At 39.7% G+C, this 26148-nt stretch overlaps 1 protein-coding gene across 4 annotated transcripts in view; it reads right to left on the bottom strand.

Annotated features, from left to right (window-relative positions):
• Positions 1-26148, bottom strand: part of DGKI (diacylglycerol kinase iota) — a 402429-nt gene that overhangs the window by 96404 nt on the left and 279877 nt on the right. For all 4 annotated transcript variants that reach the window (XR_009244222.1, XM_058654978.1, XM_058654979.1 and 1 more), the window contains exons 20-22: positions 17554-17753; positions 12081-12143; positions 695-795 (exon numbers count right to left, since the gene is read on the bottom strand). Coding sequence is in view for 3 of the 4 variants with exons in the window: in XM_058654978.1 (XP_058510961.1) it covers positions 695-795; positions 12081-12143; positions 17554-17753 (364 nt within the window). In the remaining variant the exon portion in view is untranslated. The remainder of the gene's footprint in view (positions 1-694; positions 796-12080; positions 12144-17553; positions 17754-26148) is intronic.

Below are 26148 nucleotides of genomic sequence, written 5' to 3'. Positions count from 1 at the left end.
GCCTACTTCAATTAAAAGCCTCATATTCCATGATGCACACAAGGATTTTAAATAGTGACAGGAATGTTAAGAAAATACCCAATAAAGACTAACTGACTAATAAATTAAACAAATAACCATCCTTGCATTCAGAGAATAATATACAAAATATGAACCCTGAGAAGTAATTCATATTTAAGATTTCACAAACAATGACATCTTATCAATGAACCACTTTGTCATCGCAACATCCCATATATTGTTGGCCTTTGTTTGACATACAGGTGTATGACAGCTTAGAAGTGCTGGATGTGTCTTCTTGGTTAACTTTGCCACACTGTGTGAAGAATAACAGGTTTGACCCTGCAGGCTCTCGGAAGATGTTTTCGTACTCTGAAGAGTTTTCTGGATCCTGATAGGACATGCGGTAGCACCAGCTTTTTGTTTTTATCATTTCGGGCAAATCTGAGACTACAGTGGTGAATGAGCAGAGTTCTTGACTTGGAATCTACAGCAAAAGACCACGCTTTCTTATCTCAGTTTCATTTATGTCCACTTACTAATTATCAGTTGGGATTCAGGCTACAACACATCTCTCACTGCTCTACCCATTGCTTCAAACAGAAGGATGAATGAAACTACCCAGGAAGCCAAGGAGGACCAAAAGGCTGACAGCAGGCTGATGACATGAAATAAATAAGCAGTTCCAACTTACAAGCTTCCCGGAGTTTCTCCTTGTCATAGTGGAATCCTTCATAGTCTTGTAAACTGATTTTGTTCACCCGGATCCTCAGCCGATCTGGGACAGACTGGGGACTGCAAAACAAGACCAAGACGTCAGACACAAACCAGAGAGTGGAGCTGGGAGTCACGTACCTTCAGGGACGAGGACAGCATCATGTCTTCATGCGTAAGAGAAAAAGTTCATATTCAAAACCAGCATGTAGGGCTTTTTTGTTTGTTTGTTTTGTTTTTGCTTTTCTTTACAGAATGAAGCAATTATCTGAAGAATGCCTCTCCAGACATCAGAACTTACTGGAGCTGAAGCAGGAACAATCCTACGCTTATAGGATTTCTCATTGTCATATTAAAATTTAATAAGATCATGTGTTTAGTAACATAGATAACTGGACTTGGACTACGAACTAATGTTTCATTTTTTTCTCCCGGTAAGCGTTAAAGCTGTTGATAACAATGTAACTTTAATGGTAAACCTATTTTTTTTTCTGGGTGGAGGAGCCATATCTAAATGAAGTTATTTTTCCCTTTCTTTTTTCATATAGTCTTAGACATCAGTATCTCTGTAGTTACTCTAATTATGCTCTAACTGTTTTAAATAACAACAATAGCAAAAAAATGCAATACATTTTACTCTACCATTTCATCCTATAGAACAAGCATTTGGGCTCAGAAACTTTCCAATTGATACTGTTCAATATAATTAACACTGAAAACATGCTATAAAAATAATGCCCTTAGCCTCCCTCATATCCTTTAATAAAAAGGATTTTAGAGGTTGCAGCTGTGGTGATGCCAGCATCCCATGGTGAAGATCTGGTTTGAGTATGATCCGACCCAGGTCCACTCAAGCTCCCTGCTAATGTGCCTGGGAAAACAGTGGAAAATGGACTAAATCTTGGAGCCTACGAAACCCACACGGGAGATCCAGTCCTGACTGTTGTGACCATCTGGGGAAAGAATCAGTGAGTGGTAGATCGCTTTGAAGAGTCAGTGACAATAATAATAACAATAATAATAATAACTAAAATTCAATGAATTTATCTGACACTAGGTTATTATGCATTGATAGGTGTTCCCTCAAAATTTATCTCAGGGGCCTGGCGTGGTGGCCTAGTGGCTAAAGTCCTCGTCTTGAACATGCCAGGATCCCATATGGGTGCCAGTTCTAATCCCAGCAGCGCCACTTCCCTGCTTGTGGCCTGGGAAAGCAGTCAAGGATGGCCCAAAGCTTTGGGACCCTGCACCCGTGTGGGAGACCTGGAGGAAAGTTCCTGGCTCCTGGCTTTGGTTCAGCGCAGCACAGGCCATTGTGTCTGCTTGGGGAGTGAATCAGCGAATGGAAGATCTTCCTCTCTGTCTCTACTCCTCTGTGTACATTTGACTTTGCAATAAAAATAAATTAAAAATCTTAAAAAAAAAAACTGATCTCAGAATGTGACTGTATTTAAAGGCAGAGTGGAGGCCAGCCCAGTGGCACATCAAGGCTTATCCTTCAGGTCTGTAATGCCATGTGGGCACAGGTTCTAGTCCCAGATACCCCACTTCCTATTGAGATCCCTGTCTGCGGCCTGAGAAAGCAGTGGAGGATAGCCCAAGTTCTTGGGAACTCCACATCCACATGGAAGAGAGATAGGCGCACCTGGCTCCCAGCTTCAGATCAGCTCAACAAAGGCTCTTGTGGCTACAGGGAAGTGAACCAGTGGATAGCAGATTTCTCTCTCTCTCTCCAGCTCTCTAATTCTTTCAAAGAGAAATAAATCTAAACATATGTATATACACATATGTATTCTTTAAAAGAAACAAACTGTGACATAGACACTCACAACAGGGGACAGACACTATACAAAGACGCAAGAATATGATCCACTACAAACCAAGGAGACAAGTGTCAGAAAATAACCTTGTGCACACCTTGATCCCAGAATGATGACAAAATAAATTCCCATAGTTGAAGCCACCCAGAGTGTGATATGTTTTGACAGCTGCAGAACGCATGCTACAGGGATGTGGCAAGCAGTGCAGTACAACCTGCTGAGCTGCAGCTTGGGGCAATATCAGAGAGCCAACTGGAGTCCTGGCTCCCCTACTTCTGACAGTTCCTTAATAATGTACCCGGGAAGGCAAAAGATGATGACCCAAAAACCTAGGTCCCCGTAACCCATAAGGGAGACCAAGATGGGATTGTACACAGTCCCTGCTTCAGCCTGACACAACCCTGGCTGTTGTGGACACTTGGGGAATAAAACACCAGGTTAAAAAGATCTCTCCTCTGTTTTTTCCTCTCCGTCACTTTGCTTTGCAAACAAATACAGAAATATATTTTAAAATATGTACTAAATAAATGAACTCATTTTGCTTCAGTAGAACTAGTTTTTACATACATATGTAAAAATAGATAGATAGGTAGATAGACAGACAGACATAGAGATATACAATGAGAGAATAAGAGGAATCTAACATTTCATTTTCCAAAGCATAACTGGCATGTAAATCTCTGGTAGCTAGATACACACACACACACACACACACACACACACACACACACACACAAACTGTACCGGGGCGATTTGGGAAGTAAAGTATAGTGTATTGATAGTATATAGCATGTGTCTCTATTCCTGAATAATAGCATGATTCCCAGCGATGCTTATAAATACACTTTTAAATTATGATACTGGATTTTCTACTTTTTCCTATACTCATCAAGTCATGATGCATTTAAATACCACCAGTTAAGCATCAACTATGAACCGAGTGACTATGTTTTTGTTATAATACAGGAGCAAACAGCGAGAGGGGCAGACGTGCAGGGAGAAAAGGATGTGGAGAGACGAACCCCTGAGCCTATACAACTGTATCGTGAAAAAGAATACATTAAAATTTAAAAATCAAGGAAGTTATTTTTTCTTAATTTGACTTAGAAAAATTCATAGATTTTCCTGGCCCCTTTACCTATCCAATATACCTGGAACATGTACCATATTCAAATGTTCTTTCAGTGTCCCCCTCACAAAAATATGACTTTTCTGAATAAAATGCCCTTTTGCCTGCACCCTCAAACAAAATAAATCAGCACTCAACATTCGCCTCAATTTTGAAGTGACCTTTCAGTAGGCAAAGCATGCTGAGTCGTAACTGTTTCTACACCTACGCAGGTATGAATAATTCATCTCCAACAATATATTCTAAACGCAACAAGATCTCCTTTTAAACCGCAGGGTGTCCTAAATGCATCGTGTCTTTCTGTGAGTCCACTGAACACGTAACACTTGGTGTAAGAGGCCGGAATACCCCTTGCTAACAGAGGTTACAGGTGATGTCACTCTATGACGGACACAAGCCCGACCCCTTCCCAACAACCTGCTTCTCTGGCCAAGCGCCGTGACTGATGGTGCTAAAAGATTCAACACATTTTTCAGCTCCGTTAGAATTTATCATTCTGGGAAATGTTTCTCTAACACTTGAACTGCACACAGTAGAACTTCACACATTTGATACACTCAATGGACTTCAGTTGCTATTCATACCTAATTTTCTTAAACGATTTGCTTGATATGATTGAGTTAAACTACACCATTCATGTAGCAAATGCAAAAACATGAAAAGAACCAGGGATTAAACTGACAACAGAGTTGAACACCTAAATGCTATTGTCAGAGCAGACACCGTTGGCTTTTAGTCCTAATTTCATCAGTCGATGCTGCGTGATTGTTATGATTGTGACTGTGCAAATTTTCCTTTACTTTCTGTAAGGTAATAAAAGCTATTGCCACCTCATCTATTGGCTAGAGTGCTAAATTGCATCACAATTTTCTTGGAACTTATCTTCATGTCATTCTAAGGCCATGACCTAACTTGTATCATAACAGAAAATCAGAGGGAAAAAAATGTTTCTAAACATCCAACTATGTATTTTTTAATATCTGAAAAACAGAGCACAGAATACTAATACAGAATCAATACAGCACAGAACACTGCAGGCTCCCCAGAGCAGTGACAATAGGTGTATTCCCAGCAGAAAGGGGGAGTTACAGAACAGACGAGAACGCTGTGCTCAGAGGTCTACACTGTGCTCCCGCCTCGCCTTTTCTGAGTGAATGAATCTCAGACAGAGAGGGACCTGCAGAGGAACCCACGGAGCGCAGCAAGGGCAAGGCACACCATCTGACCTGCGGAGCCGGTTCGAACTCTGCAGCTGGTATGAGCTAAGCTAAAAAGCTAAAGCCTAAGCTGTTGTCTTTTCTTTCCTGTGGAATTTTCCATTTGGCACACCAGTTTGCTGGAGTCAGAAGACACAAGAAGAGGGAGGGAAAAGGCAAGGTTATGACCAAGATAAAGGTCAAGATACAGTGGGCAGTGGGCAGCAGACTAACCAGCAAGACCATTGGAGGAGGAGGGAGTGAGGGTCCAATGAGGAGAAAAAAAAGAATGAGCAAAGCTTTAAACTTCCCTTCCTCAATCAGCGAGTCATTAACTCTGCCTTGCAAAAATCCTGAAGCCTACACTTCACTATCTAACATTCAGACCCAGAAAACAGCCTTTTGTTCAATTCCACGATGGTAGAAATTCTCTCCTGATTTTTGGAAACTAGAAGCCACTTTTGCTTTCTTTCAGGCTAGAGAAGCAATGCACATTTACTGAAATCCATCTAAGATACAGCAAGTCAGAATGACTGTACTGTCACCCATTAGAGATGCTCACTCAAGAGCCCAGTAATAACAGCCAAAACAAGAGCAGCAAAAGAATCAAAACATCTGAGAGTCTCAGCACCTTGTGGTACCCTCACAAGTGACTTGTGGATACAGAAAATATGAATCAGAAGTTATGATCCATTCATCAGCATCCATGCAATTCCTCCCCAGGCTGCCCAGAGGCTCACGTGGCCCAGGACTCATGCTACCCTCTGACAATTTCGTTAGGTTTGTGTGTTTACCACTAGCAGCTTAATTCTCTTAGGCAGACCATGTTGAGCTTTTTGGATGAAGGATGACAAATCTCACCCCCCACCCCCCACAGGGAATCAAAACATTTCAAGGAATGGAGGCAGAAATGGCAGATTTCAGAAAATAACTTTAAAGTTTACAAACCCTCAGGGTTCATCTCTGATTTGCAAATGTAGTAATCCAGTGTGAACACACAGAACTGACTCAGGAACGGAAAGTCAGATTGGAACCATTTCACTTCCTATGCAGGCAACGTCCAGGTTGGCACAGAGGGCAGACATGGACAGCACTGCAAAGGCTTTGGAAACAGTCCTCACACTGTAACCACAACTCTCAGGAGGTCAGAACTAGTGGCCTGAACTCAACCGAGAAAGTTGACTCTAAAAGAAAATAAATCATGAAGTTTCCTCATTAAAAAAAAAGAGAAAAATAAAAGCAAGAATCTTGAAGTACGCAGAAGAAAGGAAGCTGTGAAAGAAAGTGAAATTATAAAAAAGAAATTGTGAAAATTGATGCAAATAATCTCATTTCTTTAAAAAAAGTCAATCTAATGGATAAAGTTCTACCAAGATTGACAAAGAAGACTAAAGACATATCAAGAACAAAAGAAGCCTATCCCCACAGACCTTACTGACATTAAACGGATAAAGATACATTCCTGCAATTCTGTAGAAGTTACTCAACAACTTATATGAATTGGAGCCATTCTTCAAAAACTTCAAATCACTAAGACCTATTCATGGTGCAATTCTTAACCCAAGCAGTCCATGAAGGCACAAAGGAATTAGCTTTAAACTTCAAAATTTAAAAAAAAAAAGCAATCGTGTGGCCCTTATGATTTTACTAGCAAATTCTTACTTGTAAAGAATAACTTTCGTATCTCTTCCAGATATTCTGATAACATACTTCAACAACAAAAACTACGTGGCAATCAACCTAATCATGACAAAAATGACCTTCCTTTCGTGTCAGAAGAAAGCAAGTATATCCGCTCCCATCATACTTTTCTAACATCTTACTAGAAATTTTACACAGAGCAACAATGTGAAAGGAAGACAAAGGGAATCCACATTTGGAAGGAGAATCTTAAAAGGATTCCTCTTCAGACAAATCTTGACCATGCAGCAAATCCCGAGGGTGCTAACAACTCTTAGAAATAAAACATGAATGTAATAAGGACACAAAACACAAGCCCAACACACAAAAAATATATAGTGCCTCTGTAGCAACTGCAACCATTAGCAACTGGAAATCAACATTTGAAAAAAAAATCCCCAAAATGAAAAATATATCATTTATAACCATTCCAAAAATGAAATATTTAGGAACAAATATAACAAAATATGTGCAAAGTATTTACTAATGAAGACTAACTCAGGGGTGAGCTATACAATACTCGTGGATCACAATTCTCAACATAATGAATATTCCCCCAAACGGATCTATAGATTCAACACAATTCCAGTCAAAGTCTACAAGAATTTATGGAGAGATATGTAAGTGAATTCTAAAAACGTATAAAGGAACACAAAGAAACTTAACTACTCAAACTTGGAAATGAAAATAAGTTTGGAGGAACAACTACAGCAGGTTTTTTTACTGATGCTTACTTATTTCTTTATATTATTTCCCATGACACATTTTTACAGGGGTAGGGATTTTCTCCTTCCTACCTCCCTACTTTCCCCCACATTATCACAATAGTTTAGTCCTTCAGTAATAATCACAAGTCCAAGTGGGATGCTGGACTCTGTATGAAGTGGGATGCTGGACTCTGTATGGTGTAAACTTTTAATTAGGGAATCTCAACGGAACTTGAGCTGTGGTTATGCATCAAGGTGAAGGAATTCATGATGGGGAAAGGGTTTGGGGTGAAGGGGGGGAATCCCAGTACCTATGAAATTGTGTCATGTAATACAATGTAATTAATGAATAAATGAATATTAAAAAAAATAATCACAAGTCCAACATTTATCACAATCAGGTTTTAAAAAGTATTATAAAGGTATAATACTCCAAAGAATATGGTACCGACAAATTATGACCACACAGATCAATGGCACAGAAAAGGACCCAGCAATGAATGTGTGAAATGTATATATGTATGAGTGGGCACACATCCAGCTGATTTTGACAAACCTGGGAAGACAATAAAGGAAAAAGATAGCAAATTTGATAAATGGTGTTGGAATCATAGGTCACCCACCTGTAAAAATAATTAAGCTAAACTGAAATTGCACATTAGATACAAACACCAACTCAAAACAGGTTAGAGACCTGAATGTAAAATTTTATAAAACTTACAGAAAAAAAGGAGAATGTTTTATGAATCTAATGCCAAAATCATGGCTCTATAAAGAAAAATAAATTGCTATTTGGACTTATTCAAAAGATTTTGTGTTGCATCACCTATCTTAGACTGAACACACAAACACAAGATACATCCTAGGAGAGAATATCTGAAAGGAATTGTATCCAGATCATGAGATGAGCTCACAAAGCTCATGAGGGAGGAAATAAAACAGCCCAATCTAAGAGTGAAAGACTTGAACATGCCCTTCATCTAAGAGCAGGTTGGGGGCAGCAAACATATGAAAAGATACCGAACGTTACAAGCATTTGGGAAAGGAAATTGAAACCTCATGATGCCACTCCAGCCTTCAAGTCATTAACATTTAAGAATGCTAACAATACCAGATGCTGGTAGAGATGTCGAGCAACTGGAACTATTAAACATTGTCACCGGAAATGCAAATGGTAGAACCATCCTAAAACACAGCTTCTCTCCTCTAGACACTCACCATATCACCCAGCACCCCATGGCCTTAACCTAGAGAACTGAACACTTGTCTTGATACAAAGTATATAGTTATTTGTACTGATAATTGCTAAATACTGAAAACAACCCAATAGATTTCTCCCGGTAGGTGAATTTCTAAACAAATAGACACAGTCACACAATGGGATATGACTCAGCAAAAAGGAGGAACAGCTAAATGAAAGAACAAGCAACTTGGAAGGTCTCGCAGGAGCAAGGCTGAGTCAAAGAATGCAGGACAGTGGGTGCTGTATTATTAGATCCCATTTACATGGAATTCTCAAAAATACAAACGTATAGGGAGTACAAGTGGCCCAAAGGTGGAAGATGGGACGATGTAATTGGAATGACTGTGATTATATTTGGGGGTGACAGATTGAGCTGTGTCCTGATTTACGGTGGTAGTTGCACGAATCCATGCACACTTTAAAACTTAAGTATTATATTCCAGAAAAGTGAATTCTACTTCATGATAATTCTAAGTATTCATAAAAACAAATATAATAATTATTTAACTAAATATCTTTTTTGTGGAAGTACAACCCAATACTACTTGGATGCCTGTCACCCTGCACTGTAACTATGTTGTAGGCAACACCACCAGTCAGTTTCCAAACTGCTCATGTCTTCAAAGTAGAAAACATTCTGCTCTATCTACAACATCCCTTGGGGAATGTGCTACCCGAACTAAAGCTTAAATAATGCTAATTGATTGACTGCAAACCTGAATAAAGTAAGTCAATCACATGATTTCATTTTGATGGAAGAACATGAAAAAAAATGAAATCTAATGAAAGTCTAACCTTCTGAGGGTGAGAGTACTTGAGAAAAAGATTTAGAAATTCTTTCCCTTCTGGCATTCAATAAACAGGAGTTGGTAAAGCACTTAGCATGACTTTGTAGAATTTATGAAATGTAGTGTGTGTTCTTCCGTGAGTGCTTTAAAACAAAACCGCCGAATGAAAAGGAATGCATTAATTGCAAAGTTACCATATACAGGAGCTGAGGAAACATATCCCAGACTTTTTCTTTATCTATTAGATGAGATTGCTGAATAATCTGATTAAGATCTACAAAATCATATGTGCTCCATCTTGATCAAATCATATAGCTTCAGAATTATTTTCTGCACAAACCCAAAATGTTGTGGGGGCACAGACACGCGTGTGTTACAACTCCTAACCGTCCATGGATCACATTATCACCAATACGCATTTCCAACTCCAAAGAAAAGTCAGCAAAAAGCTTTGTGGCACAGTGGAATGGACTACCTCCTGCAATGCCAGCACCCGCTCCCAGTGGCGACTCGAGTTCCAGCGCTTTACTTATGACTCGGTAGCCCGGCACTGCAGCGGAAGATGATCTAAGTGGGTGGGCCTCTGCGGCCAACATGGGGGACCCGCAAGGAGATCCCCGCTCCTGGCGTAACCCTAGTCATCACGGCCACTGAGGAGTGGACCAGCAGACTGAAGATCTCTATCTGCCTCTCCCTCTATCCCTTTAACTCTGCCTTGCAATTAAATAAATAATGCATAATATTTTTCACAAGATGAGAGCTCCCCCTCCCAGAAAGAGAACACAGACAATACCATTTAAGATCCAAAGGGCACTTGACTTTCAAGAGGACCAGAGGAAAATTAACATGATTTTTTAAAAAATTGCTGAATGTAGAATATATCAGGGCAGGGAGTGTCCAGAAATTAAGTCATCACTGCCATAAGATAAAAAGACACATACTGCTATGCTTGCACTTTTCCCACAGTCCCTGCTCTGTTTGCCAAGCTTTTCCCATCTAATTTGTCTACTACTGTGATTTATTACATTGTTGTTATATAAATGTATCATCAGTTTTATACAGAAATGTAAAATACGTAACATGTGTAATACATATAACATGGAGATATATAATTATTTCAGACCAATATTCAGGTTCTATTGTAGTCACTATGTGGTGCCTGCTATATTCTATGGGAATAATAAAATTTCCCTTCCTGGAGCATAAGAAACAAAGAATCCTATTTAAAATTCACAATTAAAATGTAAATACAACCAAAATTTAACCAGTGACAGAAGTGAAACACTATCAAAATTTTTCTGCTGTGAATATACAATAATATTTGAGAGATACTCCTTATATCAATCAAACTAAACCCATATAGAACGGAGAATTTACCCTGACATAATTTTGAAGTTAGATATCAAACGTCTTCTACTGTTTTATGTCAAATTTTAAACTCCACAAGGGAAGCAGTATGCTGTACATCACCAGACAGACAGCATGAAGTAAAGGCAGACACTGAACAAGTCCAAAAGAAATAATTTTCAACAAATACACAGTGTTAATAATGGATCAGGAATTATTGCGTCCTGGACGCTGGTTATTCCACAGCTCTACTTCAACAGGCTTTCGTGCACTGATTCATTCAACCAACCACCCAATCAGTATGTGTGATGTCAGAGCTGTGCCAGGATCTGCAAACAAGACTTGCAACCTAAAGATCCATGAGGTTTCCAGTGGCTTCCGGTAGCTAACTCACTGTGAGGGATTTGCACAGATACTCAAGAGATTCACTACCAAACTAACCCTTCAGAATGATAATACAGATACCAGTCATGAACTCGATGAGTAAGAGCTTAATGAACTCTGGCAAGAATTAAGGCAGAATTCTGTGAAGAGGCAGTCGCATCGCTGGGCTCTGAGAGACGCACAGGATGTTGAAAGATGAAACCTGGAGTTCATAGATGGTGTCCGTGAACCCTGAAGCCAGGCAGGCTGATCTGAGTTTTCAACTGTGTTTTATCAGCTGTATCACCTTGGCTATGTTACTTAACCTCTCTATGCATCGGGTTTTTTTTCAAATACATCAAGGAGATAATGATATCACATACACCACACAGTTGTTGGGAAATTAAATCAGTATGGTAAGCATCTGTAAAAGTACCGGAAACATCACCAGTGCTAAGTTCCTCTAGGTGGGGAGCGGAAAGAAGGCAAAGGCAACAGCAAAGTAAAATTTTAAGAGATATTTTTTCCTATCTATTTATCATCACCAGAAAAAAAAATGAAGAGTTGGACAACATTAAGCACCATTGTTAAAAATGCATATAAATATGTTTCACAAACTCAGTGACAGTTCAGTTTATTGGTTTTTTTTAACACAATAAGTTCTCAACCCAGAAATATGCATGTGTATACACTCAAAACGCCACACATGATTGTAGGGGTCTCTCCCCCAAGCAAGAGTTGCAGGCACTTGCTAAACTCTGCGTCACAGGAAGTGACATGAGTTCAAGAAATTATCAATTTTCTCTAAAAAAGCAACACCTGGTTTGGAAGTTTATACAGCCCCATGCAACCACGGACCTTAAAGTCTCAACTCAAACACTTGAACTTCGAACCCTTAGTGGACGGAGACACACCGGACTAGTGAACCGCCACAGCTCATTCCAAACCAAACAAGGGGACAAGTTGCTACTTGGTTGAGTGACTTTAATTATCTGAGCTGCAGATCTGCATGGTAAGAGCACTGACGTAGTCTAACCCGAGGAGGAGAAGGGACTGGGGAACAAAATGTACAAATGAACGGCACTGTACTCACATGGTGAAGGAGCCAGGGGGAGCAGACACTCGCCGCAGGTCCGCAGTGTGCACCTGCTGGATGCTAGAGGCAGCAGGGAATGAGCAGCGAAGACACAGTCAGCACGCACGCGTGGACAGACAAGGAACAAGCCGGGGAGAGAAAGAGAGACACACAAAGTTTTAAACAGAAATTAAATGAGCATGTCACCCAACGGGGAATGAAAGGAAAAAAAGGAAAATCAAGCCAGCCACGGAAATAATCCAAAAACACCGCTGATAGCAATGGAGCCGACAGGACACAGGGAGGTTCCAGGCAAGCTACAGATGGGAGCAGAGCCGGGGACCGAGGCAGGAAGGCAGGCTGTGGGGGCCAGGGGCATGGTCACGGCTGCCCTTGCTCTGGGCACTAGGACAGCCATGGAGAGGAAGCACAGACTGACACATGAGCAAGCCAGACACGGGCACAGGGACTCCTAAAGGTCAATGTGTTCTCTTCACCCTAGCCTTCGCCATTCCCCAGGCTTCTAAAAATACTTTCATCACAGGACAGCCATCTTGAAAAGAATAACTCAAAAAAACACTTTAGCTTCCTTCAGTTTGACAACAGAGGTCTTTTAAGAACTCCACAGGGATTACCGGGAAAGTCCTAATTGCAATGTTGTGTTGCTGTAAATCCACACACATTCTGGGTGGCAAGTCCACACACATTCTGGGTGGCAAGTGAAACCACTGCTTTTCCTTTTCTCCCTTCTTTTGTAATAGAGAGCAGCTACAGTGGCTACCAAAAGAGACAAAAAGTAGAATTAAAGAAACTAAACCCCAAATTTCCTGTCTTTTATCATAATTATTCTCTCCAGGCTCTCATGGAAACAATGCCACCGGACCTGCCATACGCGGTCCCTCAATCTCTAGTCCATGGTGAAGGAAAAATTTCACAGTCCCTTATGACAAAGCTCCAGCCCAGGGCTCTCGCCAATCCTTGAAGTTCTCAAAACCATCGGTTACAACTGGTGATATTTCTTAGCAGTCCAGGATGATTGAATCCAGTTGTGTATTTCAAAGTTGGCTAACTAGACATCTTACCTTCATTCAGTCCTCATCTTTACTGATACTGCCTTCATTGCTAGGAGCTAAGGACAAAAATGAGCAGAACTCCACGGAACCTGTGTAACATAAAAGTTTCTGATCTCCTTCAAAGGTGCCTTCCAAAGAAAACACAATCAACTTTATCTGGCTAGCATGTAACTAGTGCGTGAGTACATAGCCAGAAACATCCTCACTATTTTTGTGGCAGAACAACTGTGCTGGAGCTCAGGCTCATGTAGGATTTAATGCCATGATACAATGGAACATACTCCTGTACCAATGGTAGTGGGCTGGAGAATACGGGGGAGGGGGGCACACTTTTACTTTGTATTTAGCAATAGTAAATGAGATTATAAGCTAATGCATTTTATTTTGGAGAAACATTATGCTTCTCTTCTTGCAAACATGAAATTCTAATGGCATCAAGAAGGTTTGTTATTTAACTGCCTCTCATGAAAAATTCCTTCCAGGTATCCATGTGAACCATATCTTAAAAGTATTAAATATATACCTTCACTTATAATGAAATGCAATCAAAATATATTTTATATTCGTGATATCTTAGACTCACGTTATTTTAGAAATAATATGTGAGAAACAGAGACACTCCTATAAATCTGACCCAAAGATGAGACATGAATTCAGCATGGGATCCTGTTTCACAGGCACTGGGGCTCTCAAAGAAAACCCCAGAGCCTCCCCACGGAGCAGAGAAATAAGAAAACCAATCATTAACAGTCGTTTCAATAGATGATATGATGGGAGCGTTGGTATTCAGCCTGAGGGTTAAGCCATCTATTAGAATGTGCAATCCCTTAATGGAATGTCTGCGTTTGACTCATCTCCCAGTTCCAGCTTCTTCTACTGTGTGCAGCCCTGAGATGCCGGAGTGACTCAAGAGGTCATGTTCCTACACCACAGAGGTACCAGTCTGGCCAGCCCCTCAAGCGCTCTGACTCAGCCCTAGCCACACTGGAGCTTTGCAGAGCGATACAGCACTTTTACACTCTTGCTCTGACAAATATATTGTTAATCATAATTATGAACGAAACCAAGGGTGTTGAAGCAGCACCGAGAGTTGCATCCCACAGCTGGAACTGGACAGAAGAGGTCTCTCAGGAAAGGAGATAATCCAGTGGCATTCGGAGCCGTGAGAGCAGGTGACCAGGAAGTGGAAGGCCTAGAAGATGCGCAATGAAGTACAGAGACATGCTAATGCCAGCGCCTTTCTGCAGGAATTGTAATCGCCTCTAGAGCCCAAGGAGATGCAGATGCGGAAGGCAACGATCAAACACGGGCATGACGCTAAGGAGTGAGGACTTTACACTTTCAGAAATGTCTTCCAGTTGCTGTATTGGAAGAAACGCAGTGTGTGAGCGCACCAAAAGTATAAGCACGGAAATGAATTACAAGCATTTCAACAATGACGTTGAAAGATTGTGTAAGTGGCCTTGGAACTAAGGTTGTCCTACCGGCCGACAAGATAGATAACGTGAGAGTTAAAGATCTAGGAAATTCAAAGAACACGGGTGTATAAACGTGGGCGAGAATGAGCTCTCTGCAAAGGCTGGAGGCCTGAGACATGGATGGATGTCTGTTCACCAAGTAAATGAAAGCAGCTCTGTGGATGCTGGTGAGGTTGGGAAGCAAAGGGAAGGCGGCTAAGGGGGCCCGTTGTAGGCATATGGCTGGTGAGCACCATCAGATATTAGAGTGAAGATGTCAACTAATATATTTGACGGTCAGTTTTCAATTTCTGGAAGAAATCCCAGGCTGCAGACAGACAGATCTGAGGTGTAATTTCCTAGAGAAAAAGCACAGTTCAATCAAGGGTACGGGCCTTCAAGCAGAGAAGCTGCTGTCCAGGGAGTCACTCTAATTTCCAATATTCACAGTTAACCTTAACATGAAGTGAACCGCTACACCCCTCTTATCTGGAACACACACACGTGCACAGAGAGTTCTAGGCTAAAGTTCTAAAACATTTCAACTTTCTCTTCTTTGAGTAATGAGATGTTCAAAACGCATTCTGAGTGAAATAAATACGTGAGTGAAGAAGAGAACAAAAGTCGGGAAGAAAGAAGATAGAAAATACAGAAATGGTCAATCCTCCAGGTTTCTCCTTCCACCATGAACGCAAGTGACCTTCACAGAACGATGGCTGACGCAGAGAGAAGCCTGGAGGCGTTCAAAGGCTCAAGAAAGCTTGTGAGTTTGAAGGCAACTCTACTTACAGATCTAGAAGAAAAGTTTCATTTCAAAAAGAATGGTCTAGCGAAATAGAAAGAAACAGTATTTCCCAGAGGGTGAATAAGATCAGGGTGAGAGAAATCCAAATTCAATGTACTGATATTACATGGTAATGAGACTTTCTGCTTTCTTCTAACATGTTATGTTTTGGTTTTCTAAACATGTGGTATTGACTAGTCATTTTTACAAGTAGAAATACTTTTTTATTTTTTACTTTTTACAAGCGTTCTTTTAAAAAATATAATAAAACATACACTTCTTCCCATTTTACATAGGTATTTCCTATGACCTGGGGCTGCTTTCATGGAGGCACTACAGCCCCCTTGTGGGCAATTACGTAACTGCATCTCGGAGTTGCTTCTAACATCTGCTAAGAACCTGAATAATATTATATATCATACATGCCATCAATACAAAAAGAACAACACTATTTCTTTCCATATGGAAAGATTTGTAATCCTAAGTAAATTCTAATAATCTAAGTAATCAAGGTAAGTTCCTAAGTAATTCTAAGTAAATTCTAGACAACACAATTACTGAGAAAATCCAAATTATTTTGCATCACAAGTGTAAAAGCTGTTTTAAACACAAACAGCTCAAGACAACTTTATGTCTGAGAGTTATTAAATACAGAAATACCATTCGTGAGACTATAAAAACTTTCACTGTTGTTATATTCTTAACACACTATCGACAAGCAACCCAACAATAAAGGCTAAGTTTCAGAAGTGGCTTTTTACTTATTTTTTCTTGCTACAAACCAATGGTTCACGCCTTACCTCAAACATTTCTCGAGAGAATGTATATGGCAACCCATATATAACTTTCAAGATCTCATTTTTTTCTTAATAGATCAACAATTGTATGGGCAATTTAAACGGAAGCTCAGGACAGACAACACCAAGAAGGACACCTAGGAGGATGCATTAGCAGTCAAATATAACCGAAGTGAGAGGCACAACTCAATCATCTATGAAAAGTTCTAGGAAAAGCCCAGACTCTGGGAGACAAGAAAGAGGAGGCTGGAGAGATCTCTCCCCTCAGCATCAGCTGTACAAGCCAAAAAATGAAACGCGTGGAGGCGTTGGCTACTGCCATTCCTTGGATATGCACTGCAGCAGAAAGAACTGAGTTGGTTGGTTGTGAGCGCTGGCTTTTGTTGGCTATTCCAGCTACTTCTGTAGATCTGTTAGTCTGACTCAATAAATATATGGCGAGCATGGCCGTGCTTTGCACAAACTATGGGAAGCTAGTCATTCAACACAAATAGCTAACTAGGAATTACCAGCCACAAACAAGAGGAGCATCTTGCAGGGATCCCTCACCATGACAGAGAATGCCCAAAGGCCACAGCTACACAGGCATAATCTGTAAAGGACACTCAAAAAAGTTTTACATGCTTTCATCTTTCTCCAGTCCCAAGAGACTTGTAAATGACTAACTGAAATAATATGACAATGAATACACACTTTAAAGACCAAGTCCTTATCATTGCTCCTCCAGTGACTTTGTTAGGTGCCTAAGAAAGCAAAGAGTCTAGGAAACATAGCGTATGTGTGGGAGTCCAAAAGACAGACCACATGATGCCTGGGCAATGGGGTCATATGCAGAAAAACTAAGTGGAAGCCACTGAGTACACACAGCACCCAAAGAGGTGCTCGGGACAGAGGCGATCCGCCGGCAGGGAGAATGGGATACATGTGGAGAGAAGAAAGCCGCGAACCAGCAAGGTCAACCTCCTACTGTTGAAGAAAGCAACAGTTCCCAAGCAGCCCGAACATAGCACAGGCTAACTACATGCTTCCCTGCCCTGAAACAAAGGAGAGCACACCTTAGGAGCCTAGAAATCCTCTTAATTTTTATAATTAAATGAATTACATAGAACACACACACACACACATATATTCTAGATGTATACCCAAGTCATTAGTGAAGAACCATTGGTCTTGCATAAGTCGGTAATTTCCAAACCAAGGGTATGGTTCACTACAACAAATGGGAAAACAGACATATGTCTACACGTTCTCCTGAAACTTGTGAGTTCCCTGGACGCGTCTGCCCTTCCCAACACAGTGAGGTCCCCGGACCATGCACATGCTCTGTGCTCTCCTCTCCAAAGTCTTCAGCTGAACCAGGTAGGCAAGAAGCAGACTCACTCGTTGAGTAAAGGCATGGACGTTCTCCTCTTGCTCTTTTGGACCATGTTGGCCTGATTTCTCAAGGAGATGCGGATCATCGCCGGGGCCAACCTGCAGGGCTCCCCATCCACCTGCATGGGGATGGACTTGTACGTGAGCAGCATGACTTCTCGACACTGGTGGAGTCTTTCCCCGTGGCCCCCAACTTGCAGGGCAGCCTGTCAAAATAAGAGTCAAAGAGGAACGAGGAGTTAACTTCTGGAAAAACTCTTTGTACTTCTATATAGCTAGTTCTATAGATAGTCCAATCCGTTAGTCGATACGTAATAATAGAAAGTTTGGATAAACACTGACGTAAAAGAGCCAAACTTTCAAAAACTGTATGAGCGTTATCATAAATTCTCATTGATTATTTTTCAATGCTAGACATAATCAGGTGTCCACATCCATGAATTGCAGCACTGTGAATTCAAGCAACCTCAGATGAAAAAATATTCATAAAATACGGATGCCTTTAGACTGAGCGCATATGATTTTTTTGTCACTACTTTCTAAACATTCTAGAGGTAATGTCTATTTATAGCATATTAATATTATATTAGATGTTAATTTTGGAGAAGATTTAAAATATATAGGATGATTGTATGGAGTATATGCAGCTTCTATCTCACTGAGTTCTCAAACAAGGGATATGGGCATCTAAATTTTGGTGTCTGTCCCCAGAAATAGACAGGGCCACCGTATCCTAAATCTAAATTTAATCATGTGGGTTTGCACACAAAACTTTTCCACTGCATTATGTATTCCTATTACATTTTTCATGTAAATAAAACAAGAATAATATTAGTTACTCAATTAAAACCATTCTGGAAAGTGAAAAATATCCCAGAATCAAGGCTAACCATAATAAGAGCTCAATTTACCATGGGAAGCCAGAGAATGGAGACTGAATCCAGTGCTAAAAATCCATGGTTGAAAACCCAGCGGGTTGGCCTAGCGACTGAAGTCCTTGCCTTCATGCACTGGAATCCCATATGGGTGCTGGTTCGTAACCGGCTGCTCCACTCCCCATCCAGCCCTGCTTGTGGCCTAGGAAAGCAGTCGAGGGCAACCAAACGCCTTGGGACCCTGCACCTGCGTGGGAGACCCAGAAGCAGCTTTTGGTTCCTGGCTCCCGGCTCTGCTCCGACCATTACAGCCACTTGGGAAGTGAACCAGCAGATAAAAAAATCTCTCTACCTCTCTTTCTCTCTGTAAATCTGACTTTCCAATAAAAATACAAAAAAATAAAAAATAAATGTGGTTGAGAGTGAGAAATCAATATAATTTCCCTGTGTTAGTAAATAAGAAAACAAAAAAGTGTTTGGTACCATTTATCCTTGAAAAGATTAATGAAAAGCATGTATTTGGGTATATAACATACATAGAACATACAAATCTGTGTAACAGTTTAGTGTTTGTTTTAAATAGGCATGTGGAGGTCCATTCAAATTAAACTTTCAAAAAGTTTTAACAATCAAAATGTCCCCATTTGCCCCCTTCCCAGTCCGTTACACTTCTCCCACTAAGCAATTGGTGATATTATTGGTTTCTGTCTTCAAAGACTGATTTAGCTGAACTTGAACTTGAAAAAACACATACATCACGTCTCTGTATCTGGCATTTTTGCTTATCATATGTATGACTGACACATAGCAAATTGTATTTTATTTATTCATTTTTGTTTACAAATGAACATTTGATTCAGCTCTGGTCTATTACTGATATAAATTTTATTGCACATATCATTTAGTGAATACAAACTTTTTTAAACTGCACATAAACAAACATAATTCCTGTGTCATGAAGTTTCTGTATGTAGTTAAATAGATACAGCCAAGCAGTTTTTTAGAGTATGATATAGTTTCAATATCAACTAACTTATAACGCAATACTTTTAAAATTAGTTACAGATGAATTTCAGCTAAAATACAAATGATACAGTTTTACAAAAACAGAAATATGTATTGTCAGTGTGTGGCCATCAAGTCTCATCTTGATAAATGACAAGAAAAAAAATCCTTTTTGACTTAGAGTCACAAAGTAAGCTTCACTTACTTAGCTGCCAGATATTTGTACGTTTTGGAGATTTTGCATTATTTTTGAAGTAATTCAAACCCTAGAAAATTGACTACAAAAGCGAGTTAATAGACAAAAGTCAAACCAGAAAGACAACGAAGCAGAAACTGAGAATGAGCAACTCATCAGGACTGGGTGCCGCTGTCACAACGGGAGCTTGAAGATGAAGAAAGCCGACAGTGGAGTGAGGATTTACAAAGATTCTGTCTGGCCTCCTGTTTGCTCCTCCGCCATTCAGCAGGCATTGGTTCTTAACTTTGTTAATGGGCCTAGCTGTTGACTTCAAGCGCTCTCAGCCCAACGCATACCTAACAAAATATCACTTTTTCTCCATTACAGGAAATACAACATTTTTTTTTTTTTTACACTCTTGACTGGACCTGACAACATAAACATGCAAGACCTTCCAGGTCAGAACTTCTTCCTTTGAGTTTCACAGGACTGCGGATTGCTTCAGCTTAATCCAGCTCCTTGGTACAAGAAGGCATGCAGTTTTCCTGAGCACTTTTAAGCCGCCTCAGCCTCAAAAATAAAATAATTGTAAATACAAGTTCAGTATTACTTATCTAAGATATGGCTGGGATTAGAAGTGTTTAATCTTTGCACTTCGGGGGTGGGGAGTTTGAAATATTTGCATAGACATAATGAGGTATCTTAGAAAAACCAAATCTAACCTCAAAGTTCATTTACGTTTCATTTACACCTTTACACAGTATTTGTTACTGCACGTTTTGACCAATGACTTCATTACATGAGGTCAGATGCAGAATTCCTTCCCCACCCCCTTTTTTGGCATTATGTTCAAATTCTAGAGCATTTCAGATTTTTGGTATATGAATTACAGATGCTGAAGTGCACTGCAAAGAAGCAGCGTTAAGCAACTGTCGATGTCAGCTCTACTGGCATTTCAGAATCAGCCAGGACCGCTGCACAGGCACAAAGGGAAAGGCCTTACTTTAAGTTTTAGGGTGGACACATTTCTATTTTTATCAGCATTACCAAGCTAAGTTACTTAGAGGTAAGGGTATAAGTAATATTTGCTCAGTACCAGAAAGCACATCATTGTCATTTCACCACATTCATTATTTAAAATGCAATCATCTCAAAAGACAAGTATTTTCAACATCCCTTTAAAGATTTATTCATCTGAAATTCAGTATCATAGAGAGAGAGGAAAAGAGACAAAAAGGGAAAGACCATCCGTCGTCTAGCTCACTCCACACATGATCACAATGACGGCCAGGCTGGCACAAGCCATTACCTGGAGGTCAAGAGCCAAGAACTTCAACCGGGTCTCCCGCTTGGGACAGGGGCCCATGGCGTTGGTGCATCCTGCGATGTGTTTCCCAGGTGAATTAGCAGGGAGCCGGATAGCAAAGGAGCCCACCCGGAATGCAGCTGTACAAGCTGACTTAACCTGCTCAGCTACAACGCTGGCCTCTCTTTAGTGATTTTTTTTTTTATAGTAAGCATTTCCTTTAAAATAATAAATGGAATGCATTTTTTTAAACAGGTAGAATCATCTACCAAAAATAATAAAGTAATAATTATCATGATAAAGGAGATTGAGAAACATTCCTTTCAGAGGACAAAGTTTATTAATTAGAAACAGAATTTTTTTTATCATATTGGCGGTCTAATTTAATAAGCCAAAGAAATGAAATGAAGACCCAACAGGCATGAAGAAACACAATGCGCACTTGTGAATATTTACACCCACACCGGCCCACATTAAACACCCCAACAATATTCACAGGCAGAGGGCGGATCTCACAGGAAAGATGGCGGGTGCGACACTCAGGTACAGCCCCTTGACAGCAGGCATTGGGGCAAAGTGAAACAGGCCCCTACTTGTGCCACGGGCATTCCATTCCAGAGTCCCATGCCTGATATCCCACTTCCGACTCGACTTTCTGCTCATGCACACAAAATAAATAATGGCTCAAGTTTGGGGGCTGTGCTACCCAAATGGGAGAGTCCTATGGGGATCCTGCCTAATGGCTTTGGGCCATCCCAGTCCTGGCTCTTACGGCCACAGGGGAAGGGAACTAATGGATGAATCATGTCCATCTCTCTCTCTTCTCTTCCCTTCTTCCTTTCTCCCTTTCTTTCTCTCTCTCTCTATCCCTGTTTCCATTCTCTCCCTCTTCATCCTTTCCTCTCTCCCTCTCTTTCTTCCCTTTTCTCTCTTCTTTTCCCTTTCTTTAACTCCCTCCCCTCTCTGCCTCCATTGTTGCATGTTTAAAGTAGATGAAATAAATATTTTTAAATCCATACTAGTCCAGCAGCCTAGCAGTAACTAAATGGAAACATAAGATGCCTTTTGTTTATACTGTAAAACAGAAATATATATATAAGGCTTTTCTGCCAAAAACAAACCTCTTTAAAATTATATTGAAGGACATAAAAGGAGATTTAAAAGAATGGAAAAACATGTCATTTTTATGAACAGAACAATTTAATGCCCTAATGACGTTAGTTTCCCCCAAATTGCATATACATTCAATGAATTAAAAGAGAGTAATGTTCTTAGGGAGGACGCTACCAAGATAATTATCATGATAATTCACTTTACATGAGAAGCCACAACAATCAAATGTTAATCAAACATTATTCTAGATGTTTCTGGGATGTTTTTTCCCTGAGACTAACATTTACAATTATAGAATCTGAATAGAAGGTCTTCTACAATGTATCCCTCATCCAATTAAATAAAGATCTTAGTGAAAAAAAAAATACTGACCTACCCAGAAGAGGAGGAAGATTACCAGCCACCATCACTAGACTCCAAGCTCACCCCTACATCTTGCAAAGTCCTGGTTTGCCCTGAGTTCCTGCAACTGCTGCCTTCATGGTTGGTGACGCCCAAGCTCCCCTCTCTCTCCCTCATCTTTCTCAGTTCCCTCCCTTCCTCCCTGCACACACACACACACACACACACACACACATTCACACACACACACACACACACACACACACTCATTGGGCTTCACTGGGATCCATGACCATACTTGTCAAATATATTCTATAATTAATTGGGACGAATAAAGCACATTCCCTCTTGCCAATTTTACTCAACATCTTAGACACAGTGGCTAGTTCAATGATGAATGAAAAAGAAATAAAAAGCAGGTAAGAACATTGTGTTAAGTTAAATAAACCAGACCCAGAAAGCAAATACCACATAGGACACCCATAGGAGTCAGAGTTAAAATTTAAAAAACAAAAAAAATAAACAAGTGTCTGTGTATTTCAGTATTGCCTCAGATACAGTTTTGAACACTTTATTCTACAGCTTTAGCAAATTATTAACATTGTGCTACTACTATAATTTTAGTAATTTAATATAACTTTAAAATTTACTCTATGTGGGGCCAGGCGCAGTAGCCTAGTGGTTAAAGTCCTTGCCCTGCACATGCTGGGATCCCATATGGGCACCAGTTCGTGTCTGGCTGTTACACCTTCCATCAAAACTGCTGCCTGTGACCGAGGAAAGCATTGGAGGATGACCCAAAGTCTTGGGACCCTGTGCCCACACGGGAGACCCAGAGGAAGCTCCTGGCTCCTGGCTTCGGCTCAGCTCAAATCTGGACATTGCGGCCACCGGGAGTGAACAAGCAAATGGAAAATCTTTCTCTCTGCCTCTTCTCTCGATAAATATGACTGTCCAATAAAATAAATAAATCTTACAAAATTCACTGTATGAGTGAAATCGTCATTTTCCCACTCAATTGTTGCATATAGCTGCTGTCTGTTTCCATCATTGCCTTTTGACATTGTTTCTTAAAATTCTCTTTCAGCTTAGTGTTAAGCCTTTTTACTGTAGTGTAAATTTAAAATGTTATCTCAAAAACTAAAAAGAGAGAGAGAGAAACAGAGTAGGAGCAAGGGAGAAATGGAGGGAAAAAAGGGAATAAACTTACATTCTTAAAATTATACTGACAAATCACATTGAATCTGCTAAAACTAATTAAAACATTTTTAGTGAAAAAAATCTTGAAAGAACATAAGAAAGCAATAAAATTGCCCTTATTCACAAAGAAAAAAAAAAGATTGTGTATATAGAAAAATCTAAAGAAACAATAGAAAACTATTAAAAGCTATTAATGAATTTAGTGGTGTTCATATTTAATAAATATGTATATGCATAACACAGTTACTTCTATGTTGTAGTAACGATAAGAATTACATGCAAAAGCTTAGTATGCCTTTGTAAATATGCTCAAAAACAAAAAGAACTTAGAAATGAATTTAACAGATGATATGCAAGAATCTAAAACCTGCTCGAAGGTACAAAACTTTGCTGAAATAAACTAATGCGTAAATAAATGGAGAAAGACAGCGTGGCCCTGCTCGCATACTGCAAGACTCAATACTCAAGTCTTAACAGCAACAACCCAATGGCAACCCAAATGGCCAGAGCAGCCAGATCTGGGCAAGGCTGTAGCAAGCACCAGGAGTTCCTCCTTGGGCTCCCCTTTGGTGGTGCTGCCATCATCGTTTGCCTTCCCAGGGCCACTTACAGGGAGCAAAATAGGAAGAGGAGCAGGCTGGCACCAAACCAGCACTCAAACAGGTAGGCTAGCACTGCAACTGGCAACTTAGCACACTGATTCACAACACTGGCTTTTACCATTCTTGGTTTTACCTTCTGTTTTTCAAATATAGACGAATTTTTAAAAATATGTATCTGCAAAAGAAAAAGATCTAGAATAAACGAAAGGGAAGTGTGATGCAGAGGGGCCTCCTATTACCAGACCGAGGGCTTCTTATAAAGCTGTAGTAATGAAGACAGGGCTGTCTTGACAAAAGGATAAACCAGTCAACAGGACAGGATAGAATCTAGAGACAGTTCTTCATACAAAAGGCAAGAGCATCAAGGTAGTCACACAGGAAAGGAATCTGTGTGCTACAGTCACCGAGACGACTGGTAAAGCTATTTACTAAGTGAACCAACACACACCTTACACAAAACACACCAACACACATAAGTTACAACCAATATCTTCAACAAAAAGAACATTTTCCCAATCCTTTCTTTGGTAATGAAAAATTTCTTAAGCAATACACAAGAAGCTTCAGCACAAATGAAAACCTATTTCATAAAATCGGAGTTCCTAAAATGGTTTAAAATATGTTTATCAAGAGAAATATTAAAAACACAGAGAAAAACTTAACACAAAGACAAAACATATTTGCAGCCAGTAAATCTTTCCAAAGATTTGTGTCCACACTCTCTCCTGTAATTGAGCAATTAGAGGAAGACAATCCTTCAGAATATGCAAAATCACAAATATTTCCCAAACAAACCATAAAACGTACTAATAAACAGATGTCGTTACTCATGTTCTGCTGTTGAGCAAGATGCAATTATTCGCATAAGAATTTTCATAACTTTACAAGGCAAGCATGATTATTTATTTCTAGCCTTAGAATCTTATTCTCTGTCCTCATTCACCAAGAAAAAAACACTTATGTCTCTCGCCTTTGGTATGTATTCAGAACATGCTAGGTTTTAACTTCAAATCAGTTTTTCATCCAATTGCTCTGTATATTTGCCTAAGTGCAAAAAAATTGCAAAATTTCAAGGAAGTAATTTTATAACTGTTATTAAGAGGTTTTGAAGTGTTCTTATAATTGAGTCAATTATTTGCTTTCTGAGGTTTGTGTGGGATTTACAAACAATTTATGCGTCACAAACTAAGCATGTATAAAGAAATAATTAAAAGTAAATTAGTATATATTTATACAGTGAAAGTAGGTAGCCCTTTAAAGTATGGATGTCACCTATAACAACGAGATGCAATACATGTTTAAAAATAAAAATACGTCACTTTGGGGAACTATATGAAAGATGAATAATTATTTCTTAATCATATCAAAACTGTGAGTTCTACTTTATATTTCTTACACTAGGGAACTTCAAATATTCACAGAAAATGCATATTATGGAAAACCTGTGGGTGCACAAAAAATTCTCATTTTATCTTTCATTTTTCCCTAATGCTTCTAGGTGCCCTCATATTTAATACTTATTTCTAACAATAAAATAAAATATTGCTATGATAACTGTGGAACTGCAACCATAGACGTGTTCTTGGGTAACTTTTTTTTTCACACTGAATAATCTTTTGCTTTTCTAATTCATAAATATAACAGAACTTTCAGATTTTAATTTCAATTAACGAAAAGGCGGCTGGAAGTGTTTTCTTTAAAATCTGTGTGACTAAGATCTTTGGATTTCATATAAAATGGCAAATTAGGCTTCCAAGTCCTCAATCTGAATAATGCTTTGAACTGTCTTGAAGAACTGTCTTGAAGAGCTGTAAGTTACTTAGAAACAGACTCAACATTAAAAGACCTTCACAATTATAATGGCAGAAAATGGTGGTGGAAATAAACACACATTGCAATGTCAGATTACGGTCTGTATAAAACCCAAGCAGGTCACCAGGTCAGCCGGGACCCAGGGAAGACTCAGCAACCAATAAAACG

This window comes from Ochotona princeps, chromosome 25 (genome assembly GCF_030435755.1).
Source record: "Ochotona princeps isolate mOchPri1 chromosome 25, mOchPri1.hap1, whole genome shotgun sequence".
NCBI classification, from domain to species: domain Eukaryota; kingdom Metazoa; phylum Chordata; class Mammalia; order Lagomorpha; family Ochotonidae; genus Ochotona; species Ochotona princeps.
The sequence above is the reverse complement of the archived record's forward strand: the minus strand, read 5'-3'. Positions and strand labels throughout refer to the sequence as shown.